This window comes from Apus apus, chromosome 1, assembly GCF_020740795.1.
Source record: "Apus apus isolate bApuApu2 chromosome 1, bApuApu2.pri.cur, whole genome shotgun sequence".
Lineage (NCBI taxonomy): Eukaryota > Metazoa > Chordata > Aves > Apodiformes > Apodidae > Apus > Apus apus.
Genome location: NC_067282.1, coordinates 140,386,288 through 140,402,779, shown reverse-complemented (window position 1 = coordinate 140,402,779; position 16,492 = coordinate 140,386,288). Strand labels below are relative to the sequence as shown.

The 16,492-nt window shown below is 45.4% G+C and overlaps 1 protein-coding gene across 1 annotated transcript; it reads left to right on the top strand.

Moving 5' to 3' along the window:
* The first annotated feature begins 1,900 nt into the window (after positions 1 to 1,900).
* On the top strand, positions 1,901 to 15,929 carry USP18 (ubiquitin specific peptidase 18). The gene is made up of 11 exons (XM_051608427.1): positions 1,901 to 2,088; positions 4,718 to 4,913; positions 5,986 to 6,082; positions 7,430 to 7,572; positions 8,832 to 8,911; positions 10,757 to 10,903; positions 11,733 to 11,828; positions 12,983 to 13,153; positions 13,737 to 13,868; positions 14,334 to 14,383; positions 14,896 to 15,929. Exons 2-11 carry the CDS (start codon positions 4,745 to 4,747, stop codon positions 14,942 to 14,944), a joined length of 1,134 nt encoding a protein of 377 aa, XP_051464387.1. The 5' UTR covers positions 1,901 to 2,088; positions 4,718 to 4,744; the 3' UTR covers positions 14,945 to 15,929.
* Positions 15,930 to 16,492: the final 563 nt, after the last annotated feature.

The following is a 16,492-nucleotide window of genomic DNA, read 5'->3' as shown; positions in this document are numbered from 1 at the left end:
CATGACAAAGGGGAGGTAGTCAACATGCCTGCTCATCATCATCATCAGGGTTGCATTCAACATTCTCCCTCTCAGACATAAAGTCTTCTAGCCACTCTCCCAAAGGGCTGGCTCTTTAGTTTAAGGTGTTAACAGGAACAAACAGTATGTTAATAAAAAGAACACTTATGTAATTTAATGTCTCGTGAAGCATCTTTGCTGCAGAAATTTTATTAGAAAGGACTTAGACATTCAACTCCTAAAATCCCTCTATAAAGGCTAAATGTTTGTATAATAGAGGAAGGAGCCTGCAAGTCAGCGCTATTTTAAGCCATGGTTTTAGTCCTCACACCTGTTTTTTTTGGTAACATTCCCTGAATTTAGTAACTTAGTGAGACAACAGCTGAAGGCTTCTGCATAGCACATGCAAATTCAGTTTGTTAGCAGCTCACAAGACGGGGCTTTTCTGAGGGGCAACAGGGTGCCCCAAAGACACCAGTGAGCTTCTAGGGAACAAAGAAAGGGAGACAGACGCCATCAGGAGCTCCACACAGCCTCACTAACACCTCATATCCTGCCAAACCCATCCTAGGGGCAGAGAGAGAGAGGAAGGGGTCTAGGGTTTGAAACAGTCCCTGGGGACTGTCTGGTGGCAGCTGCAAGGGAAGGACATGGTGTCTCAGACCTGGCTGGAGTTCCTCAGTAAAGAGTCGACAGGTGTGCCCTGCAAAATCACACAGGGACTCTCCGTTTTGGGGTCCCAGAGCCTTAATCTATTTCACACAGTTGGCAGGACTCCCTATGTCACCTGCACCATTTCCCCCATCACCAGAGCTCTGAGAGGCAGCACCAGTCACCTCTAAACTCTCCTGCTTGCTTACATGGAGCAAAGCTGGGCCAGCGGCCATCCTCTGACATACAAAGCTCCCTTGTGGGTGGGCTGTGCTCCTCAGTTCCTCCTGCAGACACCCAGGAACAGGAGGAAAGGGAAAGCCTGGAAACCCAACATACACTCTGGATGAGCAACCACCGATGAGACTTCTGCTCACCCAGACATGGGAGACCTGTTGGGACCTGCAGCCTCCCAGCCGAGGTTGGCGCTGAAGCTGCCACTGGTGCATCCTGCAGGGCGCCATGGTTCCTGACCTCCAGAGAGAACTTATCCCGCGTGGCACACGACGCGGCAAGTTTCTAAGTAAGTGACTTACTTGGGGTTATGTTAAACGAGCTAATTCTCACTTCTAGATAGGTGTAGGCCTTGAGAGAAGTTCAGCTTCTCTGTTGCTTTTGTAGATAAACCAAACAAACGCCAAGCTGAAGACATGCCTGCTTTTGAGAGATAACGCGCAACCAGGCAAAGTCCAGGCAAAACAAGCCCCCTGAGGTGCTGCCTCTGCCCAAGAAGAGGATTTCTTTCTGCCGAGTCCCATCTCTCACCCTTCCTTTTGCACTCTTGCCCCTGCTCAGAAGAAGCCAGGCTGAACCATGCTGAGATGTGGGAGCGGGGCAGGGAGGCGGCAGAGGGAGGCTACTGCCCTCACCCAGCGGGCGGCTACCCCTGCCGGCTGCCCGCGCAGCTCCCCGGGACCCTGCCAGCCCCGCGCTGGGCTCCCCCTGAGCCCAGGGATCCCCCCCCCAGCAACCCCCCCACGTCGTGGGGGCGGCGGGAGGCGGGACCGGCCGCGCCTGGCGCTGAGCCGCGGCCCGGCGGAGTTTCACTTTCTGTCCCTGACGCTCCGCCGAGCGGGAAATGAAAACTACGCGGCGGTGTGGGCGCTGCTGCCTGCTCAGGCAGCCGGCGAGAACAGCAGCGTGACAGCCCTCCCTCCCTCCCTCCCTCCGCCCGCCGGCCCGGCCCGGCCCGCGGCGGCAGCGCGGGGCTCCCGGGGGCGGGGCGGGGCTACCGGGGGCGGTCGGCAGGACAGAGGTGAGCGCTGTGCTGCCGGGAGGCGGGGGGTCCCGGCCCCCGGGGGAGCGCCGGCCGCTGCGGCTGCCGCCCTGAGCACCGGCCGAGGCTCGGAGCGCTCCTGGTGCTGCGGGAATCGGGAAGAAGCCTTGGTTTTGCCTGTTCGTCGGATAGGACGAGCCCTAGCCGCGGTGCGCCAGGAGGTAAAAATATAGATACGTATATACACATATGCATGTGTATAATATATGTTTTATATAAAGAAATAGAGAGAGAGAGAGGAGAGGAGAGGAAAAATGGGAGCGGATCAAATGTGTAGTTTGACCGCAAGGTGGGAAGTGAAGGGCTTGTGCCCCTGTGTCAGCCCTTTCGGGGAGCACCCCAGGGCTGCCATCTGCTCCCCAGGGCCGCTGTCTCACAGCCCATCTCCAGCCCCGGCACCAGCACCTCATCCTCCTGCTCCCTGAGGTGAGGGGAAAGGGGGGATGATGGCGGGGAAGTGGGGACAAGGGACAGAGGTTGTTGTCTTCCCGAGGTGGACCTCCTCAGGTGCTTTGGAGGCTGTTGCAGGGGGGTGTGAAGGGACCGAAGGTGGTGTCTTGGGAGGGCAGGTAGGCTGTGGGGCAGGTAGGCTGTGGGGCAGGTCTGGGTGGAAGGGAGGATGCAGGGCTATCTGAGGGAGGGCGAGCGAGAGGGCTAGCTGATGACCAGGTGGAGGGTACAAGGAGCGTGCTGCTGCTGCCTTTTCTCTGCCTAGTGCTAGTGTGGAGGGAGCAGTACTGAGTCCTACCCCTGGCCTGTGAAGGAAACCCAGAAGCGACCCTGCTTCTCCACTGAGAGGAAAAATTGGGGGCAAGAAAGGAACCTGCTCTGCAATTCCTGTGCTCCCTCGCTATTTTTTAAAATACATTTCTGCAAGGAAAGGAGGGTTAAGTGCAGATTGGAATGGTGTATTTCTGATAGCCAAAATGAGGCAATTCCATGCAGGAGTTGGGAGTCCCTGCTCCCACAGCAGTATTGCTGCTGGTAGTGCCTGGGGAAGGGTTTCATTGAACCAGAAACCCAAATCCTTCCATCTCTGTATCCTGCTGCACCTTCCTGCCCTAATACCTTTCTACCTGTTTCTCAAGTCACCTAAAGCCTTTTAGCTCTGACCTTGCTGTTTCATCCTACCTTTATTCCTCCCTCTTCTGCAAGGCAGGAGAACTGCCTTGCAACTTCACCTCATTCCAGGCCTGGTGGTTGTTTAGCTACCTCTGCCCTGCTCTCTCCTTTCTGTCTGCTTCAGCATTCCCACTGGCTGTGAGCATTACTTACCTTTTGATTGATACTACACCAGCTACACCCACTGACTCTGGCTGCAGTGGCAAAAACGGGCTCCTGTTCCATCTGGGCTTTCTGAAACCAGAATGCATCATGAAATAGTTTTCAGGGGAAGAGGCAGTGTGAGTTGAGACTCTGGTTTGCCTAGGAAGAAACCGAATCCAGTTTCTCTTTTCCTACGTAGCTGTTCTAAACTGGGTTTGGATATAAAAAGAAGTGTTCTCAAATTTGTCTTTGAATGTCTGGGTTTATTTTTTCCAAAATAAAACTCACCAAATTCAACAATATTTAGTGAATCTCAGTGTATGACACTTTGAGTTCAAAAGCGATCTTCAAAAGTAAAGAATCAAAAGTACAGTTGGGGAAAAGTATACTTAAGTTTAATGGTAATAACTGGGAATAAAAGAAATCCATTTATAGTTTCCCTGTCTGATAAATTCTTCAGAAACGTCTATGTTTATCATTATTAGGCACAGTTAACCTGAAAAACAACAAGTTTTTAAAGCAAAGATTTTGTGAAAGGCAGAACCAGGATGTTTTGCTTATTTCCCTTTCTTCGTAGCTTTTCTTGATTCTTTCCGCACCTGGTCTCAGGTTCATTTTATGTGCTGTTTAATATTTGTAGAATAATAATTTGGTTTTTTCCCCTGTGAATTCTTCCCTAAGCAAATAATTCTTTTTTTTTTTTTTTTCTGATTCTGCCTCCCTGTTGGTGGTGGGCTTTTAAAAAGTTTCATTTTTGTGTAATTGAATTCAAACACTTGTCACCTTATTTTACTTGTGCATTTTTCTTTGCTTTAATTTGGACTTTTTTTTCCTTTTTTTTTTCTTTTTTTTTAAAGAGGCGGTAGCTGAGTCATAAGATTAATGGTCTGTTCAGTACTCTTGAAAATCAAGGCATTATAGGGGTTCTGTTGCTTTACCTGTGAGCACTTCAAGGAGCATAAAACCAAACGCATATCTCGGTGTGTAAATGCCTTTAAAAATTACAGTCCAAAGTGCCACAGCAGAGCTGTGACTAAGGCACATAAAAACAACGCAGAAAGCCTGGTAGAGAAAACAAAATGGCTATCAGCTCAAAAGTCTAGAGAAGGTGAAATTTGTCCTTTTAAATATCCGGGATACTTAGGATGATAAAGCGTTACTTCTGCTACACGGAGGAGTTTTGCAACATCTGCCATTTGGACAATTTTGATTGTATTGTTTACTACATCTTAAATGGGGATATCTGGAGTTCGCTGCCTGGGTGGAGCTGGTTTTGTGGAACCAAAGATTTGTTTACATATTTAGCCAGAAAAGGAAGGCAGAATGTGCAGTTGTCAAGCTCCACCTCAAAGGCCTGCACACCCACAGTACCCAAGTTAATTTAAACATCCCAAATGTCGTTGAAGTAGTCTTACTAATTTTATTGCCATTCCAGCTTTTTCATAGTGAAAATATCAAATACAAAGACAAATCCCGTGTTTCTGGGTGCTCATCCTCTTTCTGGTCTTTCTGTGTTTTCTGCAGACCTGCTGCCTTTGTACAATATTGCTGATGGGACAAAGAAATGGATGTGAAGAAAGAAGCAAGAAACTAGAGCTGGCAGAAAGTGAGGCCGTGAAGGCAAAAATGGATGTACAAGATAACAAAGAGGAAGCCGAAGAGCAGAAGGCCAAAAATCAGAGGCTAAAATCAATCCTTGGTGTGGCAGACTTAAAAAATGGTAAACTCTCACATTTTGTTTCTAATGCCTACTGTTCCATTCTCTGTCCTTAGGCTTCATTATCTCCTTTATATCTTTGCTGAGGGATATACAGACAATTCTCATTTTGTCCTGCCAAGTAAACCTTTTGCTTTCTGGGAACAGATTACGTGAGGATCTCAGAGCTTTTTCCCCCTTTTAAGTCCTCAAAGTGGCCATTGCAGCCAAAAAGGTCTAGATGCCAGCCCTGTCTCTTTCCAAACACAGCCAGCAATGCTTCTGGATTTGCTAAACCATGGGCCAGGCCCTGGTTTTAGTCCTTCATCACTAGATTGGCCTCTGTAAAGGTGTCATCAGTATTTCAGGTGTACTTATTGCTCCATCCCAGCTGTTTCCCACCTTTACGAATGGTTGTATGCATTTCATTTGTTCTCAGTTTCCGTTCCATTTCCTATCTCTCTTTGGTGATGTCTTCAGAAGAAAAACTTCTAATTTGTGACCACAATTACTTATAGCCCTTTGCGCTACAGAATATGCAAATGCAGCGTGAACAGCTGTAATTTGCCTTTTCCACTTTTCAGGCTAGTTCCTTTCTTTGAAACTGAGTCAAAGAACACTAAAGGTAGGCTGAAGGGGAAACTTAAAGCCTGTGTGGTAGGCAGCTAACATGTGGTCCCATGTGTAGCTTTTCATTTTGTTATTAGGCCTGGAAAAGGCAGAATAAAAATCCTCATACAGGAAGCCTTTGACTCCTGTTTTTTTAAAAAATTATTTAATGTTTAGATGTGTTATGAGAGGAATGGAAATAGAAGAACTGGGAGACATCTGAATATCATAATCCAGACTTACTTGGATTTTTCCCGTCAGTTGCAAAAAAAGATAAAATAAATTCTTGGCTTGAGGAACATAAGAATAGATTGAGCACTTTCTCATATCTGGCCAAGGTGCCACATCTATGCACAGAATGACTGAATATATGCAAGAGGAGTTTCCCACTTCCAAATAATTTTTACTTTTCTTATATACTTTTATATAACTTTTACTTTTCTTATACTATCTCCAGGTGTTAATTCCTCTTTTTCTGGGCCTACAGGAGCTATTGGACTGTACAACATTGCACAGAGCTGCTGTCTGAACTCTGTGCTTCAAGTGTTCCTCATGAATATACACTTCACGAGAATACTTCGAAGGTACCACCTGAGATGCTTCTATTGTTGCTCTGTTGTCTTAATTTTTTTATTAATGGGATATACGTTTGAAGGCTTGGGTCATCAAAGTGCTAGCAATGTGCCTTCAGTTCACTCAGCAAGCTCTCTCTGCCTTGTGCCTTTCACATACAGACTGGGGCTTGCAAAAGTAGAAGTTGTAGTTTTCTGACTTGTTAGTCACCTCTGATTCATGTTCTGGTTGCAGCCCTGAATACTGAGTCTTTATGATGGGCATCTGTCTTTTCCATAACAGGATATGATTTAGTTTATGGTATGTTTCTAGCCCGTTACAACTAAAGGATGTGTTGTGTGTAACCATAGTCACTATTAATTTTGTAACTTTAAGCATGTGCTCGTAAACATCCTGGTGATCCATAGCCTCTGGCCTGCTGTGATCCTGGCTAACACCTGATAGAGAAGAGTATATGTTGTTGCAGATAGCAAATATGTGTTATTTTGTTTTGTATGACTGTGCTGTCTCCTTCTTTGTGAGCAGGCTTTGGGCTTCTGCCTCTCTACCAACCACAGTAATAACTGGTTTAATTTGTTTTCAGTTTGCTCAGTTCACTGCAGCTTTAATCATCTAAGTGCATAATTCCTATTCTGTCCTAGAATCATAGAATCATTAAGGTTGGGACCTTAAAGATCATCTAGTTCCAACCCTCCTGCCATGAGCAGGGAACCCTACCACTAGAACAGGTTGCACAAAACCTCATCCAACCTGGCCTTAAAAACCTCCTTTCTCCAAATTCCTTATACAGTCATCATTGCGCAGAGAGGGAAGAAGGCAAGTTACTGGCATGCAGAGATGAGAAGTGTCATAAATGGGCAAAGCTAAATAATGTAGACAGTATGTTACCATTGTTATTTGAAGAAAGACTTGAAAAACCTGTCAACTGCAATGAACTTAGGGAGCTTTTCAGTTGGCATATAGCTGAAATACAAGCATTATGATATTCATGCCCATGGAATTTTGCGGGTTTGTTGAGAATGAAGACGTGAGAAGGTAGACGGCAAGAACAGGTCTGAAACTTGCTGTAACTAGTGCTCTTTCTAGAGCACTTTCAACAAGCACTTCAGGATCTGCTCAGCTTGCCCCTTATTCAGGAACAGGCCAACTTAAAAATTGTGGCTTTTTACTTTAAACTGTCAGCCTACATTGTGGGATGAGCTAGCGCAGGTGTCTGCTTCCCCTTTTTCGTTCTTTTGCTAAAAACATGCCTGTTCTGGTTCCTCTTAAGTTGCTATCTGTGCTCTCCACCCCTATTCCTTCAGGTGTCATGTCTTATTACTCTTGATTACAATTCATGTTGCTTCTCCTCTTCATAGGATCACAGTGCCACTATGTGCTGCGCAGAAGAGGAATGTCCCATACCAAATGCTCCTGCTGTTGGAGAAGATGCAGTGTGGAAAGCAGAAAGCTGTTTCTCCCATAGACATTGTTCACTGTCTTTCAGCATACAAAGTAAAATGTAAGCGTGGCCACCTCATGCTCACCTGTGTCTGCAGGCCAGGGATGTAAATTATCAAGCACTAATAAGCAATGCAGACTCTGACATCTCATTCAGAGATTCAGAACTGTGGGGAATTATGTACAGGATGAGGCAGTGCTCTTAATAGCTGCCTCCCAGTTGTGAGTGAGATGCTGTCTTACTTGTTAAGAAGGGAAAAAAAGCCCCTGCTGGATATCCTTTCTGATGTCCAAATGGTGGGAAGACTGTCAGGCTGCTGGAGGACTCAGCTTCTGCTACTGGCCAGAGAGAGGAGAGGATGCTGAGGTTCTGTTCATGTACACAAATAAAGACAGTATATCCAAACGTCCTGATCTTTATGCTATAAAAGCCAAAATAGGACAGCACTGAAAGGCATAGATGGTAGCCAGCCTAGACATATGTTAAGGAGGAATGCAAGATAACCTGAAATGGCAGGATTTTGCTAAACTATGTGTAGTTTTTGCCCAGTTCCTAAATCTTGAGTTCATTGTGGGTTGAGAACATCAGTTCTTCACATTCGACAACATGGATTTCCAACACCTCCTCCCCACCCCCCCAGTTCAATCTTGAAGCAATTCTCTGCTGAGCCATTATAACAAGCTGTGCATAGAGCTGTATCCCACCATCTCAAGTTTCTTAATATACCAGTTTAGCCAGAGTGGAAAGCCAAAGCATAATGTTACTACATCATCCTTGGCTTCCTGTGCTGAAACTGTGTGCTTGTTCCTTGGGTGGGGATCAAGGTTTATACCATTCTGTGGATAAGACATATGGATAGGCCTCCCTATCATTTTTCTCTCAGCACTCAGGAGTGTTACAGCCTTGGGGAGGGGATGGGGGAGACAAGTCTGTGGAGCAGTGAAGGTGAAAATGAGTACTCTATTGTTTCTAGAAAGTCCTTAAATAAATGCAACCCTTAAGTCAATATGGTATCTGAGCCCTGTTCTCCAGTAGGTATTGGGTGTACTCTTGGCCCTGCTCTGGTGACAAGGCCATGACTTCTGCACTGGGTTGTACAATGGGGCACGCAGGCCCTCCAGTCTTTTCCCACTGCTTGCTCAGGTCACACAGAGACATGCAGCTCATCTCCAGTCTGAGCTCTGTCCTGGCAGGGAGTGGCAAGGGAGTAAGAGACTGGATCTAATGGGGGACAATAAATCTCCCTTTGCCATCTGTGGGAAATCAGTGCTTGGTGCTGTTCATTATACTGATTGAGGCTGTGATTTCTGTTTGTCCAGTGTTTGTGCAGCATGATGCTGCCCATCTCTTTCTGACTCTCTGGAACTTGCTGAAGAGGCAGATGGAAGAGCCAGAGCTGGTAAGGATAGTCAACTGAAATTAACACCAGGCCCTTGTCCCGTGTGTGGTTTCTGCTGCTTCTTGAATAATCCCATTCACTGACAAATTTCCTAAATTAAATTCTTAAAACTATCCCCTATTTGAATTTTTCCTCTCATCTTTTGAATCAAAGAGGAAATCTTGATTTCTTAGGTGTCAGCATTTTGAAACACAGTTCATTTTTGTTCCTCCTACTTTTAGGGCATGCCAGGGTCTCTTTTCTAATGGGAGAGTTCAAGAGTTCATCAATAACAATTGGTTTTCTTCCAACACTGAATTTAGCTACTTTGCATTTCTTTTTTCCACAAATTTCCTTAAGCATTTAATTACATGTCTTGACAGTTCTTCCATTCTTTGAAGTCAGATGTATGCATTTCATTGTAACTAGTCACTGTTAGTATATTGTGTGTATGACAGTTCCTTGTGGGGAGGAAGGTAAGAGAAAAGTGACTCTTCCTCACCCAGTGTCATAGTCATACAGAAGACAGGCTCCTGTTGCAGTTCCGAACAAAACAATAACATTTGGCATCAAAACAGACATTTAACTGTCTGATCTTGTCACAGACTGTGTCTTTCCCCTCTGTTGGGGGATGAGGGGAAGGAGTTGTTCTCCTTTAAATGGTTGTTCTGCTTTGGTTTGGTGGGTTTTTTGGTAGGGAGGAAGGGCCCCAGGAGTGGCTCTGGTAAGAAGCTGAGAAGCTCCCCCTGCTCAAAGCCAGCCAAGGAGCCATTAGACGGACAATAGATGCTCCTCAGCGATTAACATACGAAAGAACAGCTATAACACCTGAGCAGAGGGGCCCTTGAGGGAGAAGAGCTGTGCTGCAGGGAGAAGAGCTGGTGCAGGAGGATGAGAGCAGAGAGCAGTGCTGGTGGTTGGTGAGGAAGGAGGGGAAGAAGGTGCCCTAGAAGTTGCCCTTCAACCCATGGCGAGATGGCAGCTGTTCCCCTGCACTCATGAAGGAACGTGGTGGAACATTCCCTGAAGGTGCCAGGAGGGGTGAACTTGGCCACTGGACTTGGATTTTGTGGCCAGTGGATTTGCTGCCTGTGGACTGTGATTATGCAGCTTTGGAAGACCCCAGTGCCAGGGGACTTGGCTGTTCCTGAAGGACCCTGTGACGCTGGGAAGCCCAGGCTGGAGCAACTTTCTCCAGACCTCATGGGAAGGGTTCATGAAGGAGAGGTTTGTGGAGGACTCTCTCCCATGGGAAAGCAGGGAAGGATTGTAAGGAATCCTTCTTCCTGAGGAGGATGGCGCGGCAAGAACCACCAGCCCATGAACTGACTCTAAACCCTATCCCCTGTCCCCCTGTGCTGCTGGGGGAAGGAGGGAGAGAAACCAGGAACAAAGTGATTTGGGCCTGGGAAGAAGGGAGGGGTGGGGTTAACCTACGTAAACCCTGCTCTTTATGTGTCCTGTGTGGGTTTGATTAGTGTGAAATTAAATTATTATTTCTTCCCCAAGTTCAGTCTGTTTTGCCCAGGACCTTAATTGGTGAAGAACCCTCCTTGTCCTTTGTCTCAACCCATGAGCTTTGTTCTCCTCATCCCAGAGTGTGTGTGTGATGGGGGAGTTGAGTGAGCAGCCATGGGGCTGTTCCTTTTGTTGTTGTGTTGGGCCCAAAACCACAACAATGGTGAGAAGTACTCTGTCCAGATAAATAAATGTCAGACCTAGGTTCAAGCCTTAAATCAGTAACATTGCATGAAGTAACATTGCATGAAGTAACGTGTCCGTATGGGCTTTCCCACCCACGGAGGGAACTGTCTCCAGCTGTGTCCTTCATAAACCTTGTTTTGGCCATTTTTTATACCCCTTCAGGTTGAAGAGCTGAGCAATTTGTACATTATCTGTGTACAGGAGCATTTAGCCTGTCAGAAATGCTCTCTTGAAACAAAGAGGAATAGCACCATGTTAACCCTTCCTGTCCCAGTGCTGGATTCCAATTCTCAGATGCTGAGAACTCTGGTAAGTTCAGTGGCAGCATTGTTCCCTCAGGAAGAAGATTCTGCTCTGTTCATTGTGGGAGCCTTTTCCTTGCAGCACTGGTGTCTCCTGGGACTCATCTAGAATCTCTGCAAGAATATCTGCAGGGTGTCTGGGGCTTTGAGGAGCTCCTTTCTCAATTACATTTCTTTGTTTTGAGGGGTTCTAAATTTCTCAGAAATTGTGTTTGATTTGAGGGCTGGGAAATAAAGTCCTTGAATTGCCTTTCTAAAAAGGGTATTGACTAAATACTTTGTAAGACTCAAAGACTTGTACTACACAGTGATGTGTACCTGTGAGAACTTAGATACTGAAGTGAGGTGCCCCAGATAACATGTAATGCCTATCCAGACTCACTGCATCTGTGCTGTGCACTGTTCTTTTACTGCTAAGTCAGCTGTTGATATCCAGGTAACAGGAGTGATGGTGGCTACGTAGGTGCTGCCACAAATAGAAACTGGATTTTTCAGGTGACACGTGGACCATTGGACATTATTTATTCTCTGACCACCTTATACTGTTTCATCATATAGGAACCTCTCTCAAAATGTGTAGGACTTTGAAGTAGGTATAAAAGACACTTAGGCATCAACATCTTTTTTTGTGGAAAATGCGGTATTCGATGTTTTTTCTACTGATCTAATCATGCCAGCAGTTAGATAAAAGGGGATACCCTTCTTTAAATTGCTGGGCAATTTTTCATGCTTTGAATAAACATACCTTTAGCTTTGCTGTTTGCATGTACCCTGTAAAAGAAAGAAGAAATGCAGGTTGAAGGAATTCAGTTGAAAGAAATCTCTTGTCTTCTTAGGAGGACTGCTTGGAATACTTTTTTCATCCAGAAGAGCTGACTGATCGCAACATGTGTTTCTGTGAACAGTGTGGAAGGAAAACACCTTTTTTGCAGGTAATCAGAATTATTTCCCTCCCTGAAAGTGTTCGAGGCCAGGCTGGATGAGGCCTCTGAGCAACCTCATCTAGTGGGAAGTGTCCCTGCCAATGCAGAGGGGTTGGATCTGGGTATCTTTACGGTCCTTTCCAACCCAAACCATTCTATGTTATGTCTCTTATACCCAGAACTCCCTTTGGGACTGGGAAGGATGGGGAAAGAACTCAACCATACCAGTTTAAGATGAGATCAACTCAAAGACTTATCAGCACAGCAATGTCAGCTAGGTATAAACCACATGCATCTTTCCTATTAGAAGGTTCCCCACTGTAGGTGTAGCTTTAACAACAAAATAATGCTGTCAGGGGTTTTAAAGTAAGTCACCAAGGGATGTAACATTTCTGTACTGGTAGAAAAGCTTCTGTTGGTTTATGTTGTGTTTCCTTTGTGGGGCTTTACATTGCCGCATAACTCCAGGGATAGACAAGAGTATGTTCCTGGAGCTGTGCATACACCTAAAAGTAGGCTACTGTAGAGTGATTTCGTTTCTTCCTTGCTTTCCACTTTGCTCCCCATTTTTTATGGTATTGGTTTTGCCAGTCAATGAATTAGCTGCAAATGTATTGAAAAGAGGTATTTGAGGGAGACTGCCTCAGCTCAAGGCTTGGAGGGGATGTTTTACATCTTTTTCACCAGTGGGCAGCCTCCAAGACCACAGTGCACCCAAATGTCTTGGTAGTAGCCATGGCAGCAGTAGTAATATCAGCAAAGGCAGTTCTGGAAGGAATGAGCTGTCAGCTTGGTGTTTTCCACAGAGCTCTAGTGGCCACATGTCACAGGGAGTTGGCTTACCTCTCCTCCCCCGCCTAGTGCTACCAAATTAGGTTTAAGAAAGCAGATGAGAAACAAAGCAGTCCATGTGACACACCCAAGGCTGGGTGCTGATCATGCTGAAATTGAGAAACATAGTTATCACAGCTCTACTACATGTTTGTGTCTCGTGTGCAGATGAGCTATAAAGGTTTGGCATCTGGTGTCCAGTGGGATTGGCAGTTACTCACTGTAGCACTGACCTCTCTCCATCCTACGATCACTGGGTGGCAATGGCTGTTCCCACCTCCTCCACAGGGTCAGTTCCTTAGTTTTCAATTGCATTATCTATTGCTTTACAGAGCATGAAGCTAGTCCATCTGCCACAGACTCTGACCATACACCTGAAGCGCTTCTGCTTTGGATCATCAGCTAAGGTTCACAAGCTTAGCCACCGAGTGCCATTCCCACAAGACCTTGATTTCAATGCAGTCTTGACAGAAAATCAGTGTGAAGCGGATGACAATGAAAAGGTAAGATACTCCTAATTCCCTGTTTAAAAAGGGCAGATTTTCACAGTGTCTTAGAGGCAACCTCTGTCCTGTGGTTCAGCCTCTAAGGCTAGACAGCCTCAGTCAGCAGCAGACCTACTGCTTTGCAGAGGTCACTAGTCCAAGACAGTGGAACTCCATTCCGGGCAGTTTTCCACGCAGTGTTGTTCACCACAGAGTTGAGGTCAGCAGGGAGATGACAGCTTTGCTAGGCAGGTAGGAGTAATCTTCCACACAGTTGATCTGAGAAATAACAAGGGAAAGTGTGGAAACAGCAAAACCTGGCTGTTGAAGTGTTGCCTGCAGTGTAATCCCCTTACTGCCCCTTTTCCTGTCCTAGCTCCTTTTTCACATCCCTCTTATCTTCAGGGAGTCTTCCAGCCCATAGCTGGCAGGCAAAACACTGAGAATAGGAACAAAAAAGGTAGGATCCTCAAGGCAAATCTGATCTTTATCTTTTTTCCTTACAAAATGCACATTGTTGCTGTCCTGGTTGCTGCTTCCCTTCAACTAATGGCAAATGAGAATTGCTACACTGAAAGTTACTCTCTGTGCCTCTTCACAGGCTGGCTGGCGGTATGAGCTTTTTGCTGTTGTTGCTCATTCAGGATCAACTGATTCTGGACACTACTGTGCCTATATTCGAAGTCTCACAGAATTTAAATGGTACTGCTTCAACGATTCTCACGTTTGCCAGGTGAGGAGACAAATCCACATTTTTTTTATCTTTTTTTTATCTTCCTGGACACTCCTCCAGATCTCATACAGTCTGACTGACTGCTGATTAAAGAGAACCAGGAAATAGAACTCAAGCTGCAGAGCCTTGTGCACCTCATTCCCCTGCTAGAGCACACTCTGAGTTCAGGGCAAAGTGGCTCTAGCTCCTGTACCAAACAAGGCCTCAGGTTCTAACTTGTAATTTGCAGAAGCAGCCATTTGCTGTATACTTTGATTGATGTGCTCTAGAACTGTTTAATGTATGTGTTCAGAAGAGACAAAGGAGATGTTTTTCCTCAAAGGATAAAAGTGATGAAAAAGCAATTTATTAGAAGGTGTTTAGTTCTTGGAAGTACCACTCTTATGAGGATTTCTGTGCTGGTATCACAACGTGTTCATCTCTTTAAGAGTCTTCACCAGGGTTCCCTTGTGTGTTTTTCTTTAGGTATCGTGGGATGATGTTAAAAGCACCTATGGGCATTCCAACCTCCACTGGTAACCAAACACATCTCTGTTTCTACCAAATGCTGCTCTGGGGTTTGGAATGAGGAAATTTGTATTGCCTGGGATATATTTGGGATGCAGGGGAGTAGAATAGGCATCACTGTATTGTAGTTACTCTGATGTGACTGTGTATGTCTATTCCAGTAGCCTGAAGGATTACGGAGGAGAAACAAATGGGACTGCAGGATTGGTCTTGTTACTTTTGATTGCACCCTGGACCTATATCCTGTCTGAAGTTAGATACAGGATAGATACGGTCAGGATTCCTCCATGATTTTTGTTTTGATGCATTATAAGAAAATGAACCATGGAGAGAGATACTGCCCTCCTATAAGCTTGAGTGCTGCCAGGGGGTCAGCTTTATATGCTGCCTCAGGAACACTGGAGAGGACCAGTTCTCTTGATTAAACATTAAAAATCTGAGCAGGACCAAACCTGGGAGGTTACTTGTAATCTAGATCTTCAAACATACATCTTGTTTTGCTTTTTCTTTGCTTCCACAGGGGAGAAACAGCCTATCTCTTGATTTACATGAAAAAACATCCTGAGTAGCCTTATCCAGGAGTATCTGAATGTCTGAGTGTCACCGTTTGACTCAGGTCCAACAACAACGCTCTCGATCCCCTCCCCCTCCCACCCAGGTAGGGAAGGAGAGAGAGAAAAAGAGAGAGACTTGGCTGGATTGAAAACTGAACTACACAGCTTTAATTAAACACTAATGATATAAGAAAATATATACAATTATATACAGATATGTTCAGGTATGTGCAAGAGCCTCTTGCCTCCCCCGGAGCCCCAGCAACTCTCACCACACTCCCCTGAGCTGGAAACAGTCCTGAGAAATGCTGGAGCTGCTGCTGGAGAAAGCAGAGAGTTATGAGGGTCAGGAGAGCTCGAGCCTAAGGGTCAACGGTGATGGATGGACAGAGTCCTCCCTGGATGCCGGCCATGGACAGAAGAGATGGGAAGAAGAAAAAAGGAAGGAAGTTGTCCTCTGTGATCTCTGACCTTCCTCTGAGCTTACGTAGATATATGGAATGGAATATCTTTGGCCAGTTTTGCTGTCTGTCTAACTCAGCCTCCTACGGGGGGGGTCACAGATCTCCCTGTAGTGTCTGAGCCGGCAGAGTGAAGGTGTGACCTTGAAGCCCCAGCGGTTAGAAAAACATTCCAATGTCTTATCAGCCTAGCTAGAACAGAATGTTGCTAGTTAAAAGAAAGCTCACAGAAAAAAAAAAAAATCAGTAAAAAGGAAATTTGGCTTCATCCTGGCTCAAACCAGGACACTGAGGAAGCCATGCATTGTCCATGGAGTTCAGCACCTCTGTGCCAGTGTGTACAAATGTTCCACAAAGAAGGACATTGGGCACTAAGTCAGCAACTTCTACCTTTTACATTTATTTATGAAAAAAAATGAAGTAGAGACTCAGCTAGAGAAGGGAACTTAGAACTGTTCCCTTAGAAAGTTTTTCTTCCATTTATTTTTGGTATTTATGTGATTCTGGATATTAATTTCCCCTAAAAGATTGTAAAATTAGTCCTTCTTTCTGCTCACTTACCAGTTTCTTTAATGCTGATACCATGTGTTGCAGTACGGGGGAAGCATTTTGCCTGAAATCCTGCCTGCTGTTCCAGGGAGACTTGTGGTATGGCTGGAGAGCTGTAACAGCCATACCTAGTCAGGAAGGCTGTAAGAGCTTGAGACTTTGCCCTTTTAGTGCCATGTTAGATGCTGGCAAGCTCTCCTGGACACTCCAAAATTCTTGAGAAACAGCTGGAACAAGGATCAGGCCACTTATGACACATGGATCAGTGATGTTTGCTTCTTAAAAACTTTGTGAAAATGAATGTTGAGATGTGCTTGAAAGCTGGTGTCAGCATAAAGAGGTGTTTTTAAATCAGGAGCTATTGTAGTAGTTCTGATTTACACAATGAGTTTGTATATATTTATGTGGATCATAAATGTTTTGGCATGGTTATAAGGCATTTAGATGCATATTCTTTCCTGTATATTCCAAGCAACAGAGATTCTGAAGCTACCTAGTGATTTGCACAACACACTCCATACACTGGTATGAGAAGTGAGATGCCTTAATATTC

Bases quoted from the DNA above. Each gene is read 5' to 3' on its own strand.
- USP18 (XM_051608427.1), top strand. From the start codon at position 4,745: ATGGGACAAAGAAATGGATGTGAAGAAAGAAGCAAGAAACTAGAGCTG. The intron at 7,573-8,831 runs GTAAGCGTGGCC...CTGTTTGTCCAG, and splicing joins TTCAGCATACAAAGTAAAAT to TGTTTGTGCAGCATGATGCT. The intron at 13,154-13,736 runs GTAAGATACTCC...GCCTCTTCACAG, and splicing joins AAGCGGATGACAATGAAAAG to GCTGGCTGGCGGTATGAGCT.